This window comes from Folsomia candida, unplaced genomic scaffold (assembly GCF_002217175.1).
Source record: "Folsomia candida strain VU population unplaced genomic scaffold, ASM221717v1 Fcan01_Sc003, whole genome shotgun sequence".
In the NCBI taxonomy this organism is placed as follows: Eukaryota; Metazoa; Arthropoda; class Collembola; order Entomobryomorpha; family Isotomidae; genus Folsomia; species Folsomia candida.
Genome location: NW_019091195.1, coordinates 1,036,444 through 1,059,082, shown reverse-complemented (window position 1 = coordinate 1,059,082; position 22,639 = coordinate 1,036,444). Strand labels below are relative to the sequence as shown.

General features: G+C 36.0%; 8 protein-coding genes and 1 long non-coding RNA gene across 10 annotated transcripts; 4 read left to right on the top strand and 5 right to left on the bottom strand.

The window, feature by feature from the left end:
• Positions 1-58: 58 nt before the first annotated feature.
• LOC110846162 (probable 3-hydroxyisobutyrate dehydrogenase-like 1, mitochondrial) lies at positions 59-1,695 on the bottom strand. The gene is made up of 7 exons (XM_022092809.2): positions 1,521-1,695; positions 1,364-1,442; positions 1,246-1,283; positions 1,066-1,185; positions 647-988; positions 411-565; positions 59-342 (listed from the first exon to the last, which is right to left on the bottom strand). The coding sequence occupies exons 1-7, from the start codon at positions 1,537-1,539 to the stop codon at positions 178-180; spliced, it is 918 nt and encodes a 305-aa protein (XP_021948501.1). The 5' UTR covers positions 1,540-1,695; the 3' UTR covers positions 59-177.
• A 203-nt stretch (positions 1,696-1,898) lies between these two features.
• On the bottom strand, positions 1,899-2,779 carry LOC110847639 (keratin, type II cytoskeletal 1). The gene is made up of 3 exons (XM_022094619.2): positions 2,634-2,779; positions 2,336-2,531; positions 1,899-2,244 (listed from the first exon to the last, which is right to left on the bottom strand). Exons 1-3 carry the CDS (start codon positions 2,655-2,657, stop codon positions 2,210-2,212), a joined length of 255 nt encoding a protein of 84 aa, XP_021950311.1. The 5' UTR covers positions 2,658-2,779; the 3' UTR covers positions 1,899-2,209.
• A 1,153-nt stretch (positions 2,780-3,932) lies between these two features.
• LOC110846492 (probable 4-coumarate--CoA ligase 3) lies at positions 3,933-5,794 on the top strand. The gene is made up of 2 exons (XM_022093262.2): positions 3,933-4,299; positions 4,378-5,794. Exons 1-2 carry the CDS (start codon positions 4,201-4,203, stop codon positions 4,783-4,785), a joined length of 507 nt encoding a protein of 168 aa, XP_021948954.1. The 5' UTR covers positions 3,933-4,200; the 3' UTR covers positions 4,786-5,794.
• LOC110846491 lies at positions 5,395-6,982 on the bottom strand. The gene is made up of 4 exons (XM_022093261.2): positions 6,714-6,982; positions 6,514-6,619; positions 6,326-6,417; positions 5,395-6,235 (listed from the first exon to the last, which is right to left on the bottom strand). The coding sequence occupies exons 1-4, from the start codon at positions 6,783-6,785 to the stop codon at positions 5,909-5,911; spliced, it is 597 nt and encodes a 198-aa protein (XP_021948953.1). The 5' UTR covers positions 6,786-6,982; the 3' UTR covers positions 5,395-5,908.
• Positions 6,983-7,144: 162 nt separating this feature from the next.
• On the bottom strand, positions 7,145-8,762 carry LOC110847183 (dolichyldiphosphatase 1). Its single transcript, XM_022094062.2, has 7 exons — positions 8,518-8,762; positions 8,286-8,386; positions 8,161-8,217; positions 8,026-8,078; positions 7,851-7,919; positions 7,566-7,775; positions 7,145-7,475 (listed from the first exon to the last, which is right to left on the bottom strand). Exons 1-7 carry the CDS (start codon positions 8,567-8,569, stop codon positions 7,346-7,348), a joined length of 672 nt encoding a protein of 223 aa, XP_021949754.1. The 5' UTR covers positions 8,570-8,762; the 3' UTR covers positions 7,145-7,345.
• Positions 8,763-9,091: 329 nt separating this feature from the next.
• Positions 9,092-9,927, top strand: LOC110847750. Its single transcript, XM_022094745.2, has 4 exons — positions 9,092-9,232; positions 9,308-9,431; positions 9,503-9,686; positions 9,753-9,927. The coding sequence occupies exons 1-4, from the start codon at positions 9,119-9,121 to the stop codon at positions 9,832-9,834; spliced, it is 504 nt and encodes a 167-aa protein (XP_021950437.1). The 5' UTR covers positions 9,092-9,118; the 3' UTR covers positions 9,835-9,927.
• A 627-nt stretch (positions 9,928-10,554) lies between these two features.
• LOC118434854 lies at positions 10,555-11,058 on the top strand. Its single transcript, XR_004834303.1, has 2 exons — positions 10,555-10,737; positions 10,822-11,058. It is a non-coding gene; the product is annotated as an uncharacterized LOC118434854 (long non-coding RNA).
• Positions 11,059-11,697: 639 nt separating this feature from the next.
• On the top strand, positions 11,698-12,516 carry LOC110846234 (ubiquitin carboxyl-terminal hydrolase 34). Its single transcript, XM_022092912.2, has 4 exons — positions 11,698-12,107; positions 12,174-12,245; positions 12,322-12,339; positions 12,416-12,516. Exons 1-4 carry the CDS (start codon positions 11,867-11,869, stop codon positions 12,463-12,465), a joined length of 381 nt encoding a protein of 126 aa, XP_021948604.1. The 5' UTR covers positions 11,698-11,866; the 3' UTR covers positions 12,466-12,516.
• Positions 12,506-16,509, bottom strand: LOC110846233. Of its 2 annotated transcripts, XR_004834302.1 has the most exons (5): positions 16,356-16,509; positions 15,339-16,264; positions 15,208-15,252; positions 14,007-15,143; positions 13,849-13,934 (listed from the first exon to the last, which is right to left on the bottom strand). XR_004834302.1 is itself a non-coding variant. In XM_022092909.2 (4 exons), exons 1-4 carry the CDS (start codon positions 14,073-14,075, stop codon positions 12,906-12,908), a joined length of 924 nt encoding a protein of 307 aa, XP_021948601.1. In that variant the 5' UTR covers positions 14,076-14,478; the 3' UTR covers positions 12,506-12,905. The 2 variants fall into 2 exon arrangements, 1 of the variants encoding a protein (XP_021948601.1); XM_022092909.2 differs by lacking the exons at positions 15,208-15,252; positions 15,339-16,264; positions 16,356-16,509 and adding exons at positions 12,506-13,280; positions 13,390-13,784 and having other exon boundaries at positions 13,850-13,934; positions 14,007-14,478.
• Between the last annotated feature and the right edge of the window lie 6,130 nt (positions 16,510-22,639).

Genomic DNA, 22,639 nt, shown 5'->3' with positions numbered 1-22,639 from the left:
CGGATCGGGTGGTCAGACAAGAAACAGTTTGCAGGTGTCCATAGGCTGACCGTCATGGTTACATAGAACGATTTTGAAAGAAATTTATTAGGATACTTGTAATTTCGTAATTAAAAATATAATGTCCTGTTTATTGTTCTTTGTGACTAAAAGTTTAATTATAGTCCTAGCCGACTTCTAATTAGCAACTCCATTAAGTCTCTCTAACGCTAACAAAAGAGCATGCGTCCCTTTTTTCGAGTCCCCTTGCGCTTTCAAAGCCACGTAAAGCTGATGCGCCAATGCCAATCCAGGCAGAGAAAGGTTCATTCTTCTAGCTTCATCCAAAGCAATTTCCATGTCCTAAAAACAAATATTAAATGATATAGCATTTCACAAAAAATCAAATACCAAAAATAACAGTTACCCACCTTGACAAAATGCTCGACATAAAATCCTGGGTCAAAATTTCTTTTAATCATTCGAGGTCCATAATTTGATAAACTCCAACTTCCGGCAGCACCCGATGCAACGACTTGGATCGTTTTCTCTACATCAAGTCCAGCTTTTTGGGCGTATAAGAGAGCTATTCGAGTCAAATCAGAATATGCGATCAAATATTGGTCCATGACTAAAACATTTTAGTAATTTCATTATTAATGCCAACCTTCTACAACGCCAATCATATTTGTCGCGATGAGGATTTGGTTCGTCATTTTTGTATGTTGTCCAGAACCTGGTGGGCCCAGAAGCTCTACTTTGCCACCCTTCTCCGGATTTCCCATGCATTTTAGAATGTCCTTGACTTTATCAAAGCCTGATTGTCCCCCTCCAACCATTATGGCTAAACGGCCCTCCTTGGCACCAACGTCACCACCAGAAACAGGAGCATCTAGCCCATGACATCCCACTGCCTCCAACTCTTCTGCAATCCTTTGTGCCAAATCAGGTCGGCTTGTGGTCATATCCACAACGACAGATCCTTTCGAAGAAGTCCTTGACTTGAGACCTGATAAAACAGAGATCACATATTGCAAATACTAACAAATAATGCACATGAATATTATTGAATATGTAAAACTGTACCTGAAATTACTCCATCATGTCCTAAAATAACTTCTTCCACATCCTTTGGGTAACCGACAATGGTAAAAATTGCGTCCGCATTTTTCGCAACTTCTGCTGGGGATTTGCATAAAATTGCACCTGGAATAAAACAACATATGTATTAAAATGATTTTTTTATTGTAGTTCCATGGAACATACCTCTGTCCACCAAAGGTTGGCATTTGCTAGCCGTTCGACTGAAATTATTTAAATTAAATTAGTCAAATTAAATAACTCAAATTGTTGATTACAAATTATTTAACAACAAAAGTCTTACCTATAAACGAAAGCAGGATAACCTGCATCCATACAGTGTTGGAGCATCCACCTTCCCATTACACCACACCCAATCCATCCTAATTTACGATATTTCACAAAAAATAAACTGTCAAATGACACATGGATAAACTTTTAAAGAATTTTAATTAAATTACCAATCTTTGTTCCAGCCATATTAAAATTGTCAATTGTGGTAATATCACATGAAATCAAATCAAGTTTTCATCAAGAGTTGTCCAAATATTGTGAAGGTCAACCACAATTAACTAAATAAATGTAACACTTAAACTTGTATGCACATTTGCACACGGCCGGCTCAATCCAGTCGGTTGGAGCTACAAAAACCGGAACAAGATGTGATTTTGCTTCATGCAATTTGGGATAGAGATCGTACATTCATTATTCATATGCATCATACTATCGTACTAAATACTTTCGTACTAAATATGTACATAAGTATATACCCACTTAAAAACTGTCATGCATTTGTCCATTAATAGCAAATACTTGCGAATATGTAGATTCAGAGCAAATTTTCGGTTTGACATTGCATTTTTATTATTAATTTACATTTTGACTTGACTTGTGCAAAAATTTGTATACATTTTTTTCTTGACTTTTTAAATAACATCTAATCTGATTCTTCGTTCAATTTCGTTCAATTTTGTTTTTTCATAATTTTGGAAAATCTGTTAAATAACTTCAATATTTCCAAATGTGTGTACCAAATTAAATTATTCATGAAACCTGTGTTTAGGTTTACAGAAGACAATTTGAATTCCCTTTTGTTAGTTTCTTTTGTGACAGGTGCAGATAAGATCGAATATTGCAGTAGGTTATCTTCTCATTTCCCGTATCCACCACCATGGCCCCCACCACCTACACAGTTTCAAAACAAATTCATATTAAGAACAGACTTTTCGAGTGTCTAAATGTGTATAATGAGATTGCATCTCTTCAGGTTTCGTACCTTCTTTGCCTCCAATGTAACCACAAATATAGACTGGACCTGCAGCCCCTCCTCCTGCGCCCGGATATCCACCACCTCCTCTCTTAACTCGGAGTAAGTTATCCAAAGCTGTTGTCGATGCTGCTGATGGCGTTGACGTCGGGGAGGATGCAGACGCCAGAGAAATTAACATGGTCGCGAGAACCAACCAGTTCAACTAAATAAACAAATGTCTTACATTTTAAATCGCAAAATTGCTAAATACACACCCCCCTCCACCTTCGACTCATATAGAAAAAAGTTGTGTTTGATTACTCACCACTTTGTAAATTATAGACCTCATTATTATTACGGAGCAATTAAGCCAGTCTACATGCACAAGAAAGCTTTAAAGTCGAATGATATTATGGGTGACATGTGTAAATTATTTATACCATTTTGTCTCACTGATTTACCGGATATGTAAGAGAAAAATTGGACATGACACACATTTGGAGCCCGATTCATCCATTTTTCAACTACATTAGTATTCGTAGAAATCTAAGCAAAGGACTTGATCATGCACATAAGCAACATACATATAAACGCGTAATTGTATTATCTATAAAATTCAGAGCAACATCAAAATAATGGATAATTTTGTTGAATGAGTACAATAAATTGGCAAAGAAAAACACAATGTGACAGAGAAGAGACTTGTTAAGATCCCTTCAGCTCAAGAAGATAAAGACTTGTGCTTTGGTTACAAATCCCGTGTTCATGTTGGGATTTCAAACAAAAAGTTGCACAGTTTACGGATTACAACAGTTTTTTAAAACAATTATTGGCTTGGGTGCTTGGGTTTAGCGATTACGATAGACTTGGTTACGATAGATTTGTACATGGCTTAAACAAATGCTTACTTAATTTAAGTGTTCATGCCAGGTATCTACGACCTCATATGATGATTTGTCTTTTTTCATTTATAATTTGTTACAAACAATAAAGATTTCCGTGTTTCTTGTGCAAATTACTTTCTGTTTTTATGAAAGCATAACAAATCTGTATGTCTGTCTACTCGTCTTCTTATGCAATGCAGAATCAACGTATTTATACATGTTTTGGACCGATATTGGTGTGCATCGATTAGTAAAAAAAAACATGAAAATTTGTGAATGAATATTTGAAAATGCATCTATGTAGCATTTCTTGTCGGGCTGCATGTGCCTGTCTGTCATCAGTTTCTTTTATACACAATATATATGTACATCTCAATTAAAGTAAAACATTATTGTATCACATGCACTCGCAGTGATTTTCAATTGTTGAAATGATTCATATTTATACTGGAACTCGATCCCAGCTAGCTATGCACGTAGTGCTATCATTAATTACATATGCCGTAATCAGAGTTGAAATTATTATCTTTTTTTGTATTTGGCCAGTTTAATTTAAAATTTACATGCAACTAAAATGGGAAAACCTTCAATTAAATACATCACATGCATCGATGCGTATGTACATATATTCATACAATCAAATGAGATCACTTCAAATTGCTATAATAATAAGTGTCAAGTAATTGATTGTGACTTTGGTACTCAAAGTACAATTCGGGCTTTCAAATGATGAAATAAAATAGTCAAGTGTCAATCAAAGTTTAAGCACTGATTAGTTTTGTGACGAATGGGATATCCCACAGAATGTAAGGATTTTCCAGTGAAACTTTTGTGAACCGTATAACTTGATATGCAAACATTTTGCTGTACATATTTATTATACCATTGCATATAAATATCTGGACCTGCCAATTACAACTTGTCAGTTTGGGTATTGCCTCACAAGAGTGACTTCCATAACTAAAGAAAAATATTTCGAAATCTAACTAGATTCTCAAAAGAATAATAATGGTGTGCCAAATTCCAGAAGCTGATTTCTTTGTCGAGTCGGATCTGATTCATCCTATCGAATTGTCGGAGAAAATCAATGTGGATTTCGAATTAAAGGTATTAATAATCACAACACGGAATTTGCAATCTTGCTCAATTACTCGGTTCCACTAACTTTTTGAATATTCTTTTCAGACTAAGAATGAAAAATCTTTGACCTGCTCCATCAAAGCTGTGGATGATTACCTCTCAAAGGCCTTCAAACTCTGTGACACCAACTCTCTCTTATGGCAAATTTCTCTCGCCGAAATTGAAGAGATCGTTCTTAAACATCCAGCAGTGGAGGATGCTGTCGTCGTGGGTGTAACTAATCCTCATGATGGAAACGATGACAGGATCCCTCGAGCATTTGTCGTCCTGAAACCAGAATTCAGCAACGAATCGTGTGCAAGTGAGATTAGAGCTTTTGTGGATGAACGAGTCGCATCTTATAAAAAGTTGAGGGGTGGACTTTTTATTATTTCTTCTCTCCCAAAGAATAAACCCAACAAAATGGAAGATTGTGATAATCTTATGTTATTAGCACCAGCACCTGCAGCTTAAATAATTCGAATGATGTATGTTTTTGAAGTTTGTGAATCGTCAATCTCAATTAAGAAATGTGTTTTTATCTTACGGATGTGTGATCTGAACCAAATGTAATCTTGCTGTTTGAGAGAATATTTTACATGTTGATTGCTAATTGCATTAATAAATATTTTTTATACAATAAATATAAAAATTTAGAAAACCAAAACATAAATAATGTCCTAATTGAAATATGTAGTTCATTCAATAATTCAGTTTACGGTAGCACCATAACTAACTCATCTTTAGTAGAATCTTACTACGGCGCAATTAGAACAGCGAGAATTTCTGTTGATATCTTTACCATAGATGAACTTGTTGTTTACTTATTAGGTGCAAAAGTTGTTCTGCTTGTTCGGAGGACCTCATCCCTCCTGTTGTCTCTTCGACTACTAGTAAATGCTACAGTTTCTAAATAGTCCGACCAAGAGAATCATGATCAAAACTGAAGTGATCAAAACTGAAGTACTCATTACCGGAAGCTTGTGCAAACTAATTACATTTTTTGAATTGTGGGCAATCTAATTTTACGGATGATACTTATTTCTGGGAAAAGCTCCGAGAGTAACAAAGAGACCTGTATGATTTATACTTCCTCATTATGTATTTCAGATAAGTTAAAGAAACTAGTGTTTGATTTAGTTTTTTGCTCAATAAAAACTCCGCTTCTTAACGTTATGTAAAAATTAATTACTATATACGTACGTATACACCAGTTCTGGACCTTCTTTCTCTTTCGTTATGTCGGTGGTATCTAGTTAATGCTAGCATTATCCCATATTTCCCTAAGATTATAATTCGTACAATTAATTACATACATTGCATTTACATTATTACAATTTGTTGTCAAAATCTTTCCATTTTTAATCTCTTCCCATTTTTAAGGGTGAGAGTGACTGATATTTCACGAGATACTTTCTCTTCTATTTGTTCAATCTACACACATGTACATATTTACAATAATTTACATGTTTGTATTTAATTTACAGTTACTATAATGCAGATACAAATTATATGTTCAAATTCTACAATAGACATTTACGGACTTCCACGATTTGAACTTATAACGATATAAATGTTTTTATTAATAAAGTAATTATTATACTTCTTGTTCAGTTGATGTCTGCACATCATCAACATCATTGTCCGTCTCAATAATATCTCGTTCTGGTTCTGGTTGTGATCTCAAGACAGAATATCTTCCGCCCCTTATCTCATTCACGAATCGTTGTACAACGAGAGTACAATATGTCTGAATTCCTAAACTTACTGGGATAATAAATGCCACAGATAAATTTAGGATTAGTATTTTCATGTAGCCAAGTATAACAAATTCGGCGACAAGGCCACAAATTGTGACAATTGATGCCAGAGTTAAGAAGACAAAATTCCAGTACAGCCATGGGGTGCACAGGCTTGCGTCTTCCTGATATGTGAGCATATACACGATATTAATTATACAAGTCCATGTGTAATTATCATAAACTCGATATTCTGGATTGGCTGGATTTCGTACCGTTCTGTACCCTTCAAAAAGTATTCCAGACAGGATTCCATAAATCAAAGCAAGCAATATCCCAACAAATTGAGACGCAATGTACAAGTCCCCTGTAGAAATAAGTTCGCCGTGTAAATATATAAATCATTGGATTATGTTTAGCTAATAAATATTAAAATATATACTTAAACATATATAAGAGTTACCATATTTCTGAAACCCTAGGTATTGTTCGTCAGAAATATTTTCAGGGTTGGTAATCATATGATTTGCTAGAACCGAAAATATGACAATTTCTAGAATGCTTGCGACCTAAAGTGATCAAATACCCAGATATTTTCAAATCTCAATTAATCTTAAGAAATATACAGTCTGGAATTAATAACTAAAAAATCCGAATTATTACAATGTTCAGCAGGGCTATGATTCCAGTTCCCGTTTTGGCAGTACATTGACCGAAGCAACAAGTCTTTACCATTCTGGAAATCAGTTTTTATTTTATTTAGAATTAAAAATATTGTATTTATTTCTTGTGGATGTTGGAAATTTGTGTTCTGATGGTCTGAAATTCTTATCTAATTTGGATTGTCGTGTTTGCTATTATCGTCCGAGTTAGTATCGAGTATCAGTAAATTACGCATGTCATATAAGAAGCATATATGTATGACTCAAAGTCGGGTATAGCGCAGTGCGCTTATCACAAATAAATACTACACTATGTATTACGAACTGTATTGGACAAAATTGACAATGCATGTTTGCTGAATAGAGATTTGGATGGAAAAATAACCTCAATTAATTTCTACTAGTTCAGTTCTCGACCTATGTCACGAAATACGCGATTTTAATATTTGGTAACTTTATTTAACTCCCATAATCCAACAAAGTAACAGTTCATAAAATCCAAACTATGAAATATGCAAATTCCTACATTTAGTAAATATCCAATATATATACTGATTGTTACAGAGAAAATAGTCAATTAAAAACTTATAACAACATTGTCAAAATTCTTTTTAATATGTACTTTTCTAAAGATCACTGTAGTTTTGAGCTGGCCCCCTTTCTCACTCTGGAACGAGCTTCCAGTCTTGCATTTTTATATTCAAACCACAAAATATTTGGAATTAAGCTGGTATCCTTAATCAACAGCATTTCACAGATTCGTCTAATACACAAAAATAAAATAATTTCATTAGACACTATTCAGACCAATTTTATAATCATTATAATGTGTATCATCTAAATGATAACTTACAAATTAGAAATGTAAGGAAACAATGGAACATAGACGAAAACGGTCGTGAGAAACCAGACGAGGGCAACCGCACCGCCGATGGCTGCCCCCCATCCCACCTGACTCAATGTGTGGTACATAAGATAAATCCGAGAGTATATAACGCCACTAGCAATCCCCGTTAGAAATGTGATAAGCCCTAATTTATGTCCTAATTTAGTGGCTGGCAGTCTGCAACGACATTAAGTATATCAACACCAACATTTTCATATAACAATTAATATGGGGTATTATTCATGTGCACACCTGAACAGAATGAAGAGAGCTGAATAGAGGGCGAAAAAAGTGACGAATTGAGAATGAGAGGACGGCATCCTGGAATAAATCCGATTTTATGAATTAGTCAAAAATAAAAATTAACCTGATCTTAACCATTGCAGTACTGGGTAATCGGTAGTGATTTCGTTTTAAAGATAATTACCCCCACTCGTTATAATTTACTTCCCTTCGCATCGGCCTAGGTTCACGGATAACCTAAATCAATTTGATAGCAAATATATGCATGTTCATTGTTTCATGAAAAAACTGCATTCTTATTTGTCGTCATTGTCCTAACCTTTTTGAGCACCATGTTCAACACTTCGTTTCCTAGTTGCCCGACGAAGAAAGTTATCTGTATTTCACAAATTCATTAGCAATTTTTAAGTGCCAGTTGTATCGGTGTTTATATTTTTTTAATACCGTGTGTAAATCTCTTCTAAAGAATATCAAAGTTATAAAACCGACAATAATGGCTAAGGGGAGAAGGCTAAGTATTGCTAAAACAAGGCCGTAAATGTCTCCTGGAAGAAAAATAATAGAAAATTAATTATACTTTAGGTGAATTAACCTAGATAAATATGTAGACAAACAAAAAATATTTTTGTAAGAAATTTGAAATAAACACTCTGAATATGATTAAATATGTGCATACCTTTCGGATATTCTACATGAGTTAAGGAAAATGAAGACCATTCTCCCTCCATCGTCGTGTGATTAGATTACACTAATTAAATAAAGTAAAGCAAATTTCAAAAGGGCTCAAATTATCAAAACTAACCGAGATGCAAAAGAGGAAAACAGGTGCTGAAATCTCTTTACACGATGGATTTACTACTCTCGTGTTAATAACTCTATGTAAATCCACCGTAATAAGACTGCAATACACATTACGAAATATAAATACTATGATAAATCACATAAACTACATTATATATAGGGTTTTTATACTGGGTTTAATAAATGTACTTTTAGACATCATTTTAGACATTTTAGACTTTTAGGGTGAAATTAAATTGCATCTAGTTCTCAATTTTATTCAACTCACCAAAATTCGCATGTATGCATATTGTATACACTGTTATGTATGTATATTCATTTTCCTCTATGAATGAGGATGAGTTTGTGTTATGCTATGATGATAAGCGCGATATCACACCTCTCAAATCAACATAAATGATATGGATAACTATTAAATAATTACGCATGCATGCATGAGTTCAAAATCACAAAAATTCATCATTCAATTCGTTTAAATGGAGCTGCTGGTAAAAATTTTCGGCTTTCTCTTGGTAGCTTATTGCTATGCTGTAGAAGGATTTCCTTCTCCGGATAAGGTGTACACCATTCGAAACACAATCGACAATGGGGTGTGTGATTATCATAAAATCATAAAATTTCAAATCATAAATTAATTCAATTTACACAAGTACGTACTAATTTAGTTTGTCAAACCTCGTGGGTCAGGTGAAATGTGTACACAGCTTAGCGCTCTGACTTGCGGTTATCGACTTATTCCACCTTATGAAGACCAATACAAATGGACTGTATCGGCCCCAAACAATTACTGTAAAATTCCTAACCAACTACATAGATATGAAAAGTAGGATTAATATATTTGTGTACTCTAATCTTATTAGCGGTGGGAATCAACATTTTCTCGAAACGTCAAGAATCAGGCTATTCAATTAATAACCTCTCGTTTGAGGACTTCCCCCCATACTGCTACCTAATTTACAGAAATTTGAACCTGATATCGACTGAAAACGCTGGTTCGTATATGATTCAAAGTGTGCAGACGGGACGTTGTCTTACGTCGTATGGGTGAGTGCTTGTACAGAAAAATAAAGGCACATCAGGTCAATATTGCTCCAATTCATGTAAAACTAGGTCGGAACTTGGGTCACTCTTGTGGTATCAATGTGGAGCAGATCTGGCGCAACAAGAATGGGCTTTCATTGAAACGCAATAGTACAAAATTAGCAAACTATACATAAGTGCATAGTGAATGCTGGTATGTACATATCACATTCAATATAACTTGAATAAACTAATTTAAATTCAATCGTCACAAAAATTCCAAGCTAAGTATTTACTGATAAATGCAGTATCGTGATTATGTTTCATGTTAACAACTTATCAGATATTATTACAAATTAAAATTATTAAAAGCATCATCAAACTTTGGCAATTTAATCCAGTCCAAAATTATCCATTGATTCACACATTCGCATATCTTTACGCATCTTTACGTATTTTTTCATAGCTATATAAATATCCTTTAATCTCTCACAATGGGACATTCAAAAATATTGACGACGCTGCTGATTACCGTACTGATGACTACAACAACGACTCATCTTCAACTACCGTTCCCTGACAAGGTTTACGTGATCAGAAGCACAATGGATGGAGGAGTAATTAATTAAATTTTAGAGCACATTGGGTACATTTTTTGTACAAGTTTGTCTCAGATATATTGTTTTAAAGATAGTAAAACCAATTGGGAATGGCAAAGTGTGCCAAGGATTAAGTCGGGTTCAACCCACGTACGATTTAAATGTCCCATATCCACCAGATTATCAATGGATTGTTTCCGCTCCGAATAATTTTAGCAAGTCATCTAAATTACTTACCTACTTTATATTTCGGTATTTGCCTATGTACTAAGATGGATGGCTTCATGTTTAGCTGGCGGTGTTTCAATCAATTCTAATGTGCAAGTGGAAGGGTTCATTGTGAACGATATCACATTTGATGATTTTCAATCAACCTGCTATCCCGTGTACAGAGACCTCTTACTCAGCCCGTCCGGAGATGGAAACTCTTTTATGGTCATGAACATCAGAAACGGACTTTGTCTCACCACATACGGGTAATTAGTCATATTTATCAACAAATCAGACAGATTTATAATTACATGATAAAAATGCTACGATGCAAACATGTATTTATCTAGTTCTGGGGTCGGTAATTTGTTCTGGGTGACTTGTGGAATTGGGGGACAAAATTGGAATTTTATTGAATCAGCCCCGGTGGATGTGAAACTTTGATTCATCAACTTATTTTTATTAACAAGAGCATAAAAAGTTAATATGTAAATAACTCATAATTTCTTATTATAAAACTTGAACTTGGTTTTATTAATTTATAATTGTTTAAGTAAATACCAAGAATTTCAACATCTTCTTCTCTACCTGGTAAACTCTCGTCACATCATCATCTTACGCCTACATTACCAATGTGTACCAAATGATCCCACGAAGAGATAGCATTATTACAATTTCTTATTCAATTTATCAGTGTCCAGCTCATTAATCATTCCTCACAGCCATGTATTGTGCTTGGGTACACAACTCGCAAAAAATGGCACGTACATTGTATACTTTCCTTAGTTAGTGTTCATCACAAAATTGGCTACGTGAAGGGATGACTGAGCAAAAATATTTGCAAGTGACGTCCAGCCCACTCCAGATTGTCCATTCTTTAAAACGTGATGAAAAGCTCATAAGAAGGAAGGATTGATTCGAAACATTTCATGGGAAGTAAATACTCTGGAAGATTTACATACATTTAATTCGCAACGTGCCAACAATAGCGTATATCTCCTCTCATTTCAATATTTATGATTATGATTTGCAATTCTGACGACAATTCAACCCCTCGAAGGCTTACGTGCTCATCAGGTGGTCGATCTCAAGCCGGTCTCATCAACTATGTTTTCTCTGAAATAAAAAACATTACTAAATTCGGGAGATATTTAATAACAATGGAAAGAGGAATGGAAATTTTTTCTGGTTTGGGGTGGTATTGACTTGACACTGTCAACAGACGTTGACGTCCATTGCCTGTTGAACCGGAGGTGGGATCTTCCTATATAAATGTGCCGAGATAACAATAGCTGCATTAAAAGACAACTTTTGACATACAACAAACCTCGTTGTACAATATAGATTTTCAGAAATTTAAAAGACAATTTAATTTATCTTTTCTGAGAAGGAAACATGGCCACTCTCAAAATGGTTTTTGGCCTTGTCGTAATAGTATCCGCAATGGTTTTGATTTCCGAGTCTGCCTTGATAGAATCAAAGCAATCTCCAAGCAGTCTTGGTACTACGGAGGGAGAAGCTCCAAAATTCGGTGGTGAAATTGGGGTCGCATCTCTGGCTGATTTAGAAAACCAGAGCGATGAGAGAGACTTGCCAATTGTTGGTGATACAGGATCCGAAGCAGTCAGAGATAAACGTAATTGATAATTTTCTGAAATTAAAAATCATGTTTATTCTGCATACGAATCTTTATGGTGTTTAGGATTCTTGTTTGGGTTTGGGGGACGCAGACATCATCATCATCATCACCATCATCATCGCCATCATGGATATGGTAAGACATCAGAGAATAATAATTACCTGGACTTTGTTTTTCATATTACTAACTTATTCTACTTATCTTATTCTAGGCTATCGGGAATACGGAGGTAATTAAAAATTGGGGATAACTACTCCACGAAATTTAATTATTCTTATGAAATTATTCTCCCAATGTTCCTTCAGGTTATGGCGGGTATCGCCCAAGATATCGCTACTACCACTGGGTTGGATAAGAACAAATATTTTTTTGTTTATGAAATAAAATTGGAAACATTTTACAAAAATGTGTTCGATTTATTTCACAATATTTTAACAATCGCATCATAAAATTCTGTTCTTGAGATTCATTAACTGACATAAATACTTATACACGTAAAGCAATACTGACATAAATAAGGAATGAGACGTTGCATTTTGGTTTGTCATTACTCGTAATAAAAAAGCATTAGTAAATAAAATGTTAAAGTAGATTTTTTGGATAATATAGTCACTAGTACTCGTAAAAAAGCAAGACATGAACACCTACAGTGAACACTTAAGGCACTTATTGAACTTGGACTGGAACGAACTCACAACTCTAACACAGAATTAATATCATCTTGCTAAAGGACACATCAGTAAAAGCACAAAAAAAAGAAATCAGATCATATCTATTTAAGTAGATTTTTAAGACTCATAGTACTGTTTCTAAAAGTGGTGGAAGATCATCCTCATTCTCATGAATCTCACCAACTTTTGTGTCAATCTCAACTTCCACATCGATAAAATCATATCTCTTCTCTTCCACAAACGTGAGCGTCGTTGGTCTCACTATATTTTTGTTAATTTTATTATTATTAAGTTGCCTTTTATCCCCCGTGGTGAGTGGGGTCGTCACGTCCAAGGGAACGAGAACATCCCCGTCAACAGATGATTCTGGACCTTGCTCGACATCCGAATCCGTCTCATTTTTCAAAGGTGTGGAGTTTTTTGTTGGCTTAAAAAACTCAAAACTAAGATTTGGAAATGTTCCAAGTATTGCTGCGATTTGATCGTGGATAGACAACTCCTAAAACCATGACAAGAATAAATATGTACATATTCCAGTAATATGTATGATGTACTTACATACATTTGTAACTACACATTTAGGGCCAAATTATCTTTGTCTAACTCACCTGAAATGAACCCTGTTCCTCCCACCCACTTTTTCGCACCCCCTGATCTTGCAATACTGGTTCACTCCTTGACCTTGGAACTGGGGTCATGCCAATGTTTGCATGACGTGACGAAGTTCCCGCAACCACCACCGGTTTGTTCGACCTGCTGCTTGTTCTTTTACTTGGGGACGGAATGAGTGGTTCTGACGGCGTGGGGGTAGAAATGCCCTCCATCCTCCAGTTGTCCTCCTCATCTCCATCCACCCCGACAAGGTGCGGCGTAGACTTTGAGAGAAATGCTTTGTTTGCTATCACCAAATGTTCGGATGCTTTTGGAACGAGGAGATGCCTGCTTATCGAAGGGGATGGACCACTTCGAGTTATGGATCCACCACCACCAGGGTCACTTCGTCCTAAATTTAGTCAGTTTCTTATTTTCTCAATGTACAAATGAACGCTAATTGATAAAATCCCGTACGATTTTGCTGACCGGGTCGGTACTTTCTCTTCCTCCGACACCTCTCGCAGCATACTATAACCCATGCGATTATAATGGATGCTATCTGTATCAATTTCAATCGGCGTTAGATCACCGACTTTACATTATTTTTAAACCGTGTAAATAAATTTCTTACGAGAAGTGCAACAATTCCCAGAGCAAGAAGTGCATGGCTCACGGATTCGTTTTGTTTTCGATCACTCATTTTGACTTTTTAAAATCATTTCTTACCCCCTTCATAAAAATCCTCATCCTTCTTTTATATACATGCAGTTGACCCTAACTATTTAATAATCTCACTGTGGTATTCTTACGTTTATAACGAATTTACATTATGTGCATATGCATTATATTTCACAAACTTTGACTACTCGCATGATCTTAAAGTTAATCTTAAAGGGTTCACTTTTCTAAACTCTGAGATTTTTATGTGAGATTCGGTTTCTAAAATTACTGGACGGATTTTTATTTCCCTACTTTAATAAACTCTTTGGTGGACGGAGTGTAATAAACTCACATTGTTAATTCCATTATTTGAAGCAACCTCTCACCTGTGCAAAGGCGGAGTTGATTACAGGTGAGGTATGTATGTGCATTCGTCTGTATGTACATCTACGTTAGTTCAGTTGGTTTGGTGATATGATATTATTCGTGCTATTACTTATTATGAAAGATCTATCCAACCGTCAACCGTATAACGCAACAAAACACAATGCAGTACTAATTGAGCAGAAAAGTTGAGAGAGAAATACGTAAAATCTTCTCATTTTACATTGCATTACTTCCATTGTGCAAATAAAATGTTGGGCTTAAAGAGGAAGTCGTGTAAATTATATTCACTTATTTGTTAAGTCATATTTATTTTAATGACAATTGACTCACAAATTGGGAACAGGATAATTTGCTACGCTAAATAACACAAAAATGTAACTAAAAGTAAATTGTAAAAAAAGTCATTAAATGATGGAGGACATGAGTAAACGCATAGTTTGTAATTTGATTCTTGTCAAAAAAGTTTGAATTAGTTTCTAAATTTAATTTAACAAGCATGATATGAACATTTTTCGTAAAATAATTCGGCACCGCAGAAGAAAGTGCGATTTGTTGTGCAGTTTGATATCATTGAATTGTTGTCCAAGGCAGGTCACAGTTCAGGAAGCCCTTTGTGTAACATGCATCACTTCACTTCCCCCAGAATTAGTGTCGCTAGACCCCGTTTGGTCAATTCCTCTACAAACTTCCCTTGCAGTTCGGGCAGTACCATTATGTCAGTCTGGAACATACCATTTATTAATTGATTTTAGTCAGGGTTTAGATTTGTATGCATATTTACTGACCGGTTCTCCTACTGTGATTTCATCCAGTCTCGTAAGAAATATGACCTGCACAAAAGAAATATGAACACTATAAATTCTACGTGACAGTTATATCAACTTGTATTTATAAAGGTATTTATTAGTAGCAATACCCCAGGATTTTTCTCTTCTGCCAAATTAAATAAGGTTTGTCTTTGTTCTTCTGTAGTGGCTGTTAATCTGTACAATTTGTACCCTTCGTACGGATTACTCATTATTGCGACAATTATAACACAAGCCTCACGAAAAAATGAAACTTTGTACCAGTCTTTTTGATTATTGCTCTCTCGATGTGTATTTGTGGTTAGTTTGTGTATGATGAATAAATGTTGTTAAATATCCCACATTTCACAAACTGCTTTATGACTACAAAGAACTTCGCATGTAAATTATCCCAGTTTTACTTTTTGCACGCATTCGTATTTATTGTTTCAATCATTGGCTGCACACAATATGCTATGCAGTGCAAGACTGCACAAAATGTTATCAGGATTTGGCAATATCAACCTACATAGTCGAGTCGTCTGGAATTAGCATTTGGGAAATAAATAAATATTGCAAAATATTACCCCATTTATCTCCACATTTTATAGTTACGTATACCGACAACTCTGCCATTTTGCTACATCCTGAGCGCAGTGAGTTGCATACACAAAAATGAGATTAATATTTGTGACCTTTTATTTATGGATTCAATTTAAAAAATAATGTAGTTTGGTCGCAACATTTGAAGTCCTTTACATAACCTTAATTGTTCTATTTAAGTACGCAAAAATTACTTTTAAACTATTTGTATTGTCGCTATACATGTACTGATGGGAAGTATTGAAATGTCCCCATAATTTGGAGGAGGTTCATAAGGTGGAGGTGGTTGATATTGATACTGAAAATGGTCGATCCACTCTTGAGGAATTGCAAGGTTTTCCATTGCCCTCAATCTCTGCATTGTTACAAGTTGACCACCACCAAGAACTTGAAAAGGTCCCAATGTCGATCGAACGCAGCAACACTCAATCAAAATGAATATGATGAAACAGATCTGCACAATTTATTTATTCAATAAATAAAATTTATTCGGGCTTTTTTTAGCAGAAACTGAATAATTTATAACAGATACTAAATACGAGTACCACTAAGAACGCGGCCAAGAATGCGACCTGGGGCCACCAACCAACAGCCATTTAAAACGGACACCGTACTAACTAGAAAACAACAGGGTCGTGTCTAAACTGAATGTGTTGCATAATATAATAAATTGTGACAATTAAACTCAAAGTAGAAGATGATTATCAATAATATAATTAAATGCACAATATTTATGTTCCACAACAATTTAGGCCGAATCGTATTCTGATATGGCGCATAACATTTTGAAGCTTTAGTAACAAAATAATTGGCACATATTTATTTAACATTGTAAAACAAGTACGTAAATAAATTCATTTGTCTTTATTAAATATCAAGCGTTATAAAGATGATACAATTAATATGTATTATGTTTCATGTGGATTTTTACTATCAAAGTACAGTTTTGCTAATCTAATGTGTTCAAAAATACAATGGTACAAAATTGGCCGAAATAATATCCAAATAATACACGATTCGTTCCCGGTGAAATTGCATAATTGTTTTTTTTTGCATAACACCACTGTTGTATAATACCATTTTAAATACTTTTGAATTATGTAAACAGCAAGTTTGATGCCATGGCCGCATTTGCTCCCCCATACCCACTCAATGGGGCTAAAACACGAAAATCACCATCAAAACGCTCAAGATCAAGTTAAAGATCAATTTTTTTAGGATTTTGCAAGGTCCTGAATTTCACTTACAATGCGATGGTGTGAAGTGTAACCCTCCGATTTGGCTGAAATTTTAAAATTAGGTGGTCCAAGCCAATACAACTAACGTTTCTTCAGGCAGTTTGTGCGATGGTGAGAGTTACTCAAAATATTTGAGGTCAAAGTTCAAAAAACGGCCGACTTTTTTCAGGCGGAGTGAGAAAACTCCACTTCCATTCTCTTCCCCTCGCTTTGATTTTATTCAGGCGTCTCGCTCATGCATACGCCTTCATGCTCAAGCACAAGCTTTGATGCAAAATAATAAAAAATAAACATTATTAATTATAGCTTAAAGAGCAATTAATACGCATTATACATACTTAATTTAATTTATAATTAAATAAGTGAGATTTTTACTTATTTCTAGTACAAATTTACATAAAAGTTAATTTATAAATTCGCCAACGGCAAATAAACATGGAAAAACTTAACTTGCTTTCCATTTCGAAAGCGTTGGTTATTCTAATATCCAATTATATATTAATATTTTAAATGCTCCTGTGATTCGATATTGTTGGTACTCAAGCGGATCATGGGGTGATGACGAAAAGCCCGAGTTTAAAAATGTAAGCGAAGTTTGTTTTAGAGAAAAAAATATTAGTTGCGACCTGAATTGTGGCAATCCCACATTCATCAAATTCAGCTGGTGCAGTTTATCGTATTGTTTTGTGGACTTTTATGAAGATAATCATATAGTCACATGTGGAATGAATAATTAATATTTTTCTATAAAAAATTAAATTTAAAATTGTTGAAATGAATTATTTTTCGGAGTGAAAATCAAAGCGAGGGGAAGAGAATGGAAGTGGAGTTTTCTCACTCCGCCTGAAAAAAGTCGGCCGTTTTTTGAACTTTGACCTCAAATATTTCGAGTAACTCTCACCATCGCACAAACTACCTGAAGAAACGTTAGTTGTATTGGCTTGGACCACCTAATTTTAAAATTTCAGCCAAATCGGAGGGTTACACTTCACACCATCGCATTGTTAGTTACGTGTGTATATAAGGTTAACTCACTTGATGGTAAATTTTGTGACCGAGAGCTTGGGACGAGTTTGGGATTATTTTTGGAAAAAAATTCGTTGTTACGTGAAGTTAAGGCCATTTTAATGTAAATTTATAAAATAATGATGGAGATCAAGGCCGGTGGTGGTCAAAATTTTGACAACACGACTTTATACAGATGCATAACAATTACACCGTACATCATAATTAACAAATGACAAACATAAATATCACATTAATATCACATAAATATCAACAATTTTAAAAAACTTTCATGTCACTTTCATCAAACAAACTATGTCAAGCGTCCAAAGCAAAGCCTTGTCTTACTGATGTATCTCCCTTGAAGATATTTTCATGAACTCAAGAAACATCCATAACACAAATAATTCTTAGAGACAAAATATCGTATTCGCTCGTTCTATCTCAAAACTTATAAAATTGCACAATTGATTGGATGCATCATTGCCAAAATGCCACTGTTCAATAGACCACCGCAATGTCGTCAGCTATGCCCCAACCCTCTACTGTCTGCAAATAACGCTACAATTCAAGTTTTAGATTCACCTGTTTCGACTCATAATGAAACATCCCGATCCACCCAGTTAGATGCCCACAGGTCAAATTTTGTCGGTGGGAGTCAAATTGCGAAAGTTGAGTCGTCCGATCTCGATAGAAGCTCACCATTCAACGGAGTATTTTACCGAATTGAAACCGGAAAAATCATTGCACAGCCATCGTCGTCCCCGCTGCCGCCGTCATCGTCATCGTCCCCGCTGCTGCCATCATCGTCCCCGCTGCTGCCGCTGTCATCTTCATCGTCGTCAACCCCGCTGCCGCTGTCATCTTCATCGTCCCCGCCGCCGCCGTCATCGTCATCGTCCCCGCTGCTGCCGCTGTCATCTTCATCGTCCCCGCCGCCGCCGTCATCGTCATCGTCCCCGCCGCCGCCGTCATCGTCATCGTCCCCGCTGCTGCCGCTGTCATCTTCATCGTCGTCAACCCCGCTGCCGCTGTCATCGTCGTCATCCCCGCTGCCGCTGTCATCGTCGTCATCCCCGCCGCCGCCGTCATCATCATCACCACGACCACATCCAGGACCAAGAAAGAAGAGGAATAAGCAGAAGAAGAGGACCAAACCAAGAAAACTTCCTCCTCCCACATCCTCCCAACCACTCCCCCATACCACCGAGGGTTTGAGTCCCGTTTTCGAGGACCTTTTCTGCCCGGTTTCGGGCTGCCCAGGACCATCATCAATTGGAACAGATGAGTGGATTCTATGTAATGCATGTTTAATTTGGTATCACACCTCTTGCCTTTTCTTGCAGGCCATTCCTGAAGGTGACTGGTTCTGCGCAAACTGTCCCCAAATAGATACACAAATAGGCCCCCAAATAAACTCAAACACATCGTCGCCAGCAAATCAATCTTATCTAGGCACACATATTCAACTCACACAGTCAATCCCCTTTACAAATCCACGTGCATCACAACCAATTTCTACATTAAGTACACCACTTTCAAATTTTATATCTAGCAAGGAAACATGTACATCCCTTACATTAGAATGGCTAAATAACCACATAGTACCCGGGGGGGTAATTGAGAAAGCTATATTACATGACGCTTATAGACGAGACTCCTTAGGCATTTTTAAACCCATTAACGATGCAGAAATGGGTAAATTGATAAAAAATTCATTTTCAAACATTAGGACCAAACGAATTAGGACAGAACTTCATGGCACTTCGAAGTATCATTACGTAGGGATTTAGTTTAAATCAGAACACAGTGCTGACTCAGTTTTTGATTTCCAAACTATCATTTCATCTCTTAGGCAAAATTGTCCTACTCTTAAACAATGTCCAAAGGCCTGTAGGATCCCTGTAGCCCAAGTTCTTAAATCCGCCGTAGATAAATGTATAAGTGAAAATACTCCAGAGGCATGGCATCTCCTTTTGACCTTTCCATATATTACATTGCAATGTGAATCAAAGGCAAATATTAAAAATGGTCAAAGCCTTAATAGCAAAATCCGAAACAACTTATCCATATTTGAATCTTTGGACAAAAATACATATCAGGATTATCTCATTACTCTCTCTTCCAAAAATTCAGCCCATGATAAACCAGGTAGCACCATCAAGGACATTGGGCCAAAAGTCATATCTAAAGTATCCCAAGGAAATATTCGTGGTGCAATTCGGCTTTTAACTTCAGATGATATTATCGCCCCAAATTCTTCAGAAACTCTGGAAACACTTGTAGAAAAGCACCCACCACAACCTTTAGATAATTTTACTGTTTTAGATGAGCCTAACATTCCACCTTTTACAACAACAGTAGAACAGGTTATCTCAGCAATATTCTCATTTCCTAGTGGTTCAGCAGGGGGTTTAGATGCATTACGACCACAAATTCTGAAAGATTTAGTTTCATAACATACTGGTGACGTAGGAACTCAATTGTTAGAATCTATGACAAAATTTTGCAATTTTATGTTAGCAGGAAAAGTTCCTTTAGATATTTGTCCTTTCATTTATGGCGCAAGTCTGACGGCCCTTAAAAAGAAATCAGGTGGTATTAGACCTATTGCAGTAGGTTGCACTTATCGTAGAATAGTTTCAAAAATTTGTGTCAAGGTCATGAATCATGTCTTTCAGGATTATTTTAGTCCAGTCCAAGTAGGTTTCAATGTAAAAAATGGTGCTGAAGCAGGAGCACATGCTGCCCGTAGATTCTTTTCCTTTCCACATAAGTCACCCACAGCCTTTCTTAAAATAGATTTCAAAAATGCTTTTAATATGGTGGATAGAGGGAAATTGCTTTCATCCGTTCACGAACTTGTACCAACCTTGTATCCTTATATTAATCAGTGCTATAGATTCTCATCCAGCCTTGTCTGGAATTCTTCTTTAATTGAATCATGTAGAGGTGTTCAACAAGGAGATCCGTTAGGTCCACCACTTTTTTGTTTGATTCTACATCCAGTCGTTTCAAATTTAGGGTCAGAATTTAATATGTGGTACTTGGATGATGGTACATTAGGTGGCGATCCTACTACAGTTTTAGATGATTTCAAACATATTATCTCGTGTGCAAATGAAGTAGGTTTAGAATTAAACTTTGATAAATGTGAGGTTTCAGTTTTAGGTCTACAAACCAACACGCAATGTATACTAGAATCTTTCCAATCAGTTGCACCAGGTATTTCATGTATGACTCAGGAAAATGCTGAACTTTTAGGTGCACCTTTAACGTATGAATCAATTGAGCACGTTTTTCGCAAAAAGATTAACGCTTTTTCTAATATGGCAGGTCGATTAAACTCCATTCCCAACCATATTGCGTATTATCTCTTGAAACATTCTTTAGCGATTCCACGATTAGTATACCTACTGAGGGCAGCCCCAATTTTTAAATCTCCTCACTTGCTAGAAGAGTTCGATTCTTTGCTCCATGATACTTTAGAACAGATTACAAACTGCCAAATTAATCTTCTATCTCTAGAAAAAATAGCTTTGCCGGTTAAATTAGGAGGTTTGGGAATTAAACAATCGAAAACTTTAGCAACTCCATGCTTCCTTGCATCTTCATTTGCCACTACAGATTTGGTTTCTTTAATTTTGCCCTCATATGTCACTGCTTTGCCCGATTCACTTGTGACCGAGGCGCAAGACTTGTGGAAGTCGATTAGTTGTGATGAACTACCTCGCAGTACAATTTCCTCTATTCAATCATCATGGGAAATCCCAATTTTTAATCAAGTATGTTCACGTATCCTGGATTCATCCACCACCCCAATTAATACCGCTAGGATTTTGGCATCTCGGTCAAAAGAGTCAGGTGCATGGTTGCAAGCTTTACCATCCAGGAATTTAGGCACACTTTTAAACGATAATTCCTTTAGGATTGCAATTGGTTTTAGGTTAGGTTTAAAATTGTGTTTCCCCCATAAATGTGTTTGTGGTACACAAATAGATGAACTAGGATTACATGGCCTTTCATGTAAAAAAAGTGCTGGCAGGCACTCTCGACATACACAATGTAACGACATAATAAAGAGAGCCTTAATTTCTGCAGACATACCAAGCATTAGGGAACCATTAGGGTGTTGTAGGACAGATGGAAAAAGACCGGATGGTCTAACACTAATACCTTACAAACAGGGACGCTCACTAATATGGGACTTTACATGTACAGACACTTTTGCCCCCTCTTATCTCTCTCACACACTTAGACATGCTGGCACAGCAGCAAAACTAGCCGAGACCAAAAAACACAAACTTTACTCTGAACTTGAAAAACAATATATCTTTGTTCCGGTGGCTGTCGAGACATCAGGAGTATGGGGGATGGAAGGGTTGAAGTTCATCCAAGATGTTGGGAGGAGGATGAAGGATGTCACTGGACCAATGTCAACAACATTTCTCATTCAACGGATCAGTTTGGCAGTTCAACGCGGGAATGCGGCATCAATCATGGGAGCTGTCCCCAGTCAACGAGGATTAGAAGAATTATTTTATATTTTAAATGATAGGTCGTTTTATTTACAAAAATCCTGTAAG

Coding starts and splice junctions, on each gene's coding strand:
- LOC110846162 (XM_022092809.2), bottom strand. Junction 1,186..1,245: donor CCAACCTTTGGTGGACAGAG/GTATGTTCCATG, acceptor GTTTTATTCCAG/GTGCAATTTTATGCAAATCC. Junction 343..410: donor ATGTCGAGCATTTTGTCAAG/GTGGGTAACTGT, acceptor ATTTGTTTTTAG/GACATGGAAATTGCTTTGGA.
- LOC110847639 (XM_022094619.2), bottom strand. CDS start 2,657: ATGAGGTCTATAATTTACAAAGTG. Junction 2,532..2,633: donor GGTCTATAATTTACAAAGTG/GTGAGTAATCAA, acceptor TTGTTTATTTAG/TTGAACTGGTTGGTTCTCGC. Junction 2,245..2,335: donor TTACATTGGAGGCAAAGAAG/GTACGAAACCTG, acceptor GAAACTGTGTAG/GTGGTGGGGGCCATGGTGGT.
- LOC110846492 (XM_022093262.2), top strand. CDS start 4,201: ATGGTGTGCCAAATTCCAGAAGCTGATTTCTTTGTCGAGTCGGATCTG. Junction 4,300..4,377: donor ATGTGGATTTCGAATTAAAG/GTATTAATAATC, acceptor TATTCTTTTCAG/ACTAAGAATGAAAAATCTTT.
- LOC110846491 (XM_022093261.2), bottom strand. CDS start 6,785: ATGGTAAAGACTTGTTGCTTCGGTCAATGTACTGCCAAAACGGGAACT. Junction 6,620..6,713: donor TCATAGCCCTGCTGAACATT/GTAATAATTCGG, acceptor TGATCACTTTAG/GTCGCAAGCATTCTAGAAAT. Junction 6,418..6,513: donor CCTAGGGTTTCAGAAATATG/GTAACTCTTATA, acceptor TTATTTCTACAG/GGGACTTGTACATTGCGTCT.
- LOC110847183 (XM_022094062.2), bottom strand. CDS start 8,569: ATGGAGGGAGAATGGTCTTCATTTTCCTTAACTCATGTAGAATATCCG. Junction 8,218..8,285: donor TTAGAAGAGATTTACACACG/GTATTAAAAAAA, acceptor TGTGAAATACAG/ATAACTTTCTTCGTCGGGCA. Junction 7,476..7,565: donor TTTCCTTACATTTCTAATTT/GTAAGTTATCAT, acceptor TTTGTGTATTAG/ACGAATCTGTGAAATGCTGT.
- LOC110847750 (XM_022094745.2), top strand. CDS start 9,119: ATGGAGCTGCTGGTAAAAATTTTCGGCTTTCTCTTGGTAGCTTATTGC. Junction 9,233..9,307: donor GAAACACAATCGACAATGGG/GTGTGTGATTAT, acceptor GTACTAATTTAG/TTTGTCAAACCTCGTGGGTC. Junction 9,687..9,752: donor CGTTGTCTTACGTCGTATGG/GTGAGTGCTTGT, acceptor ATGTAAAACTAG/GTCGGAACTTGGGTCACTCT.
- LOC110846234 (XM_022092912.2), top strand. CDS start 11,867: ATGGCCACTCTCAAAATGGTTTTTGGCCTTGTCGTAATAGTATCCGCA. Junction 12,108..12,173: donor CGAAGCAGTCAGAGATAAAC/GTAATTGATAAT, acceptor TATGGTGTTTAG/GATTCTTGTTTGGGTTTGGG.
- LOC110846233 (XM_022092909.2), bottom strand. CDS start 14,075: ATGAGTGATCGAAAACAAAACGAATCCGTGAGCCATGCACTTCTTGCT. Junction 13,785..13,849: donor CCGACCCGGTCAGCAAAATC/GTACGGGATTTT, acceptor GACTAAATTTAG/GACGAAGTGACCCTGGTGGT. Junction 13,281..13,389: donor AGGAACAGGGTTCATTTCAG/GTGAGTTAGACA, acceptor TCATGGTTTTAG/GAGTTGTCTATCCACGATCA.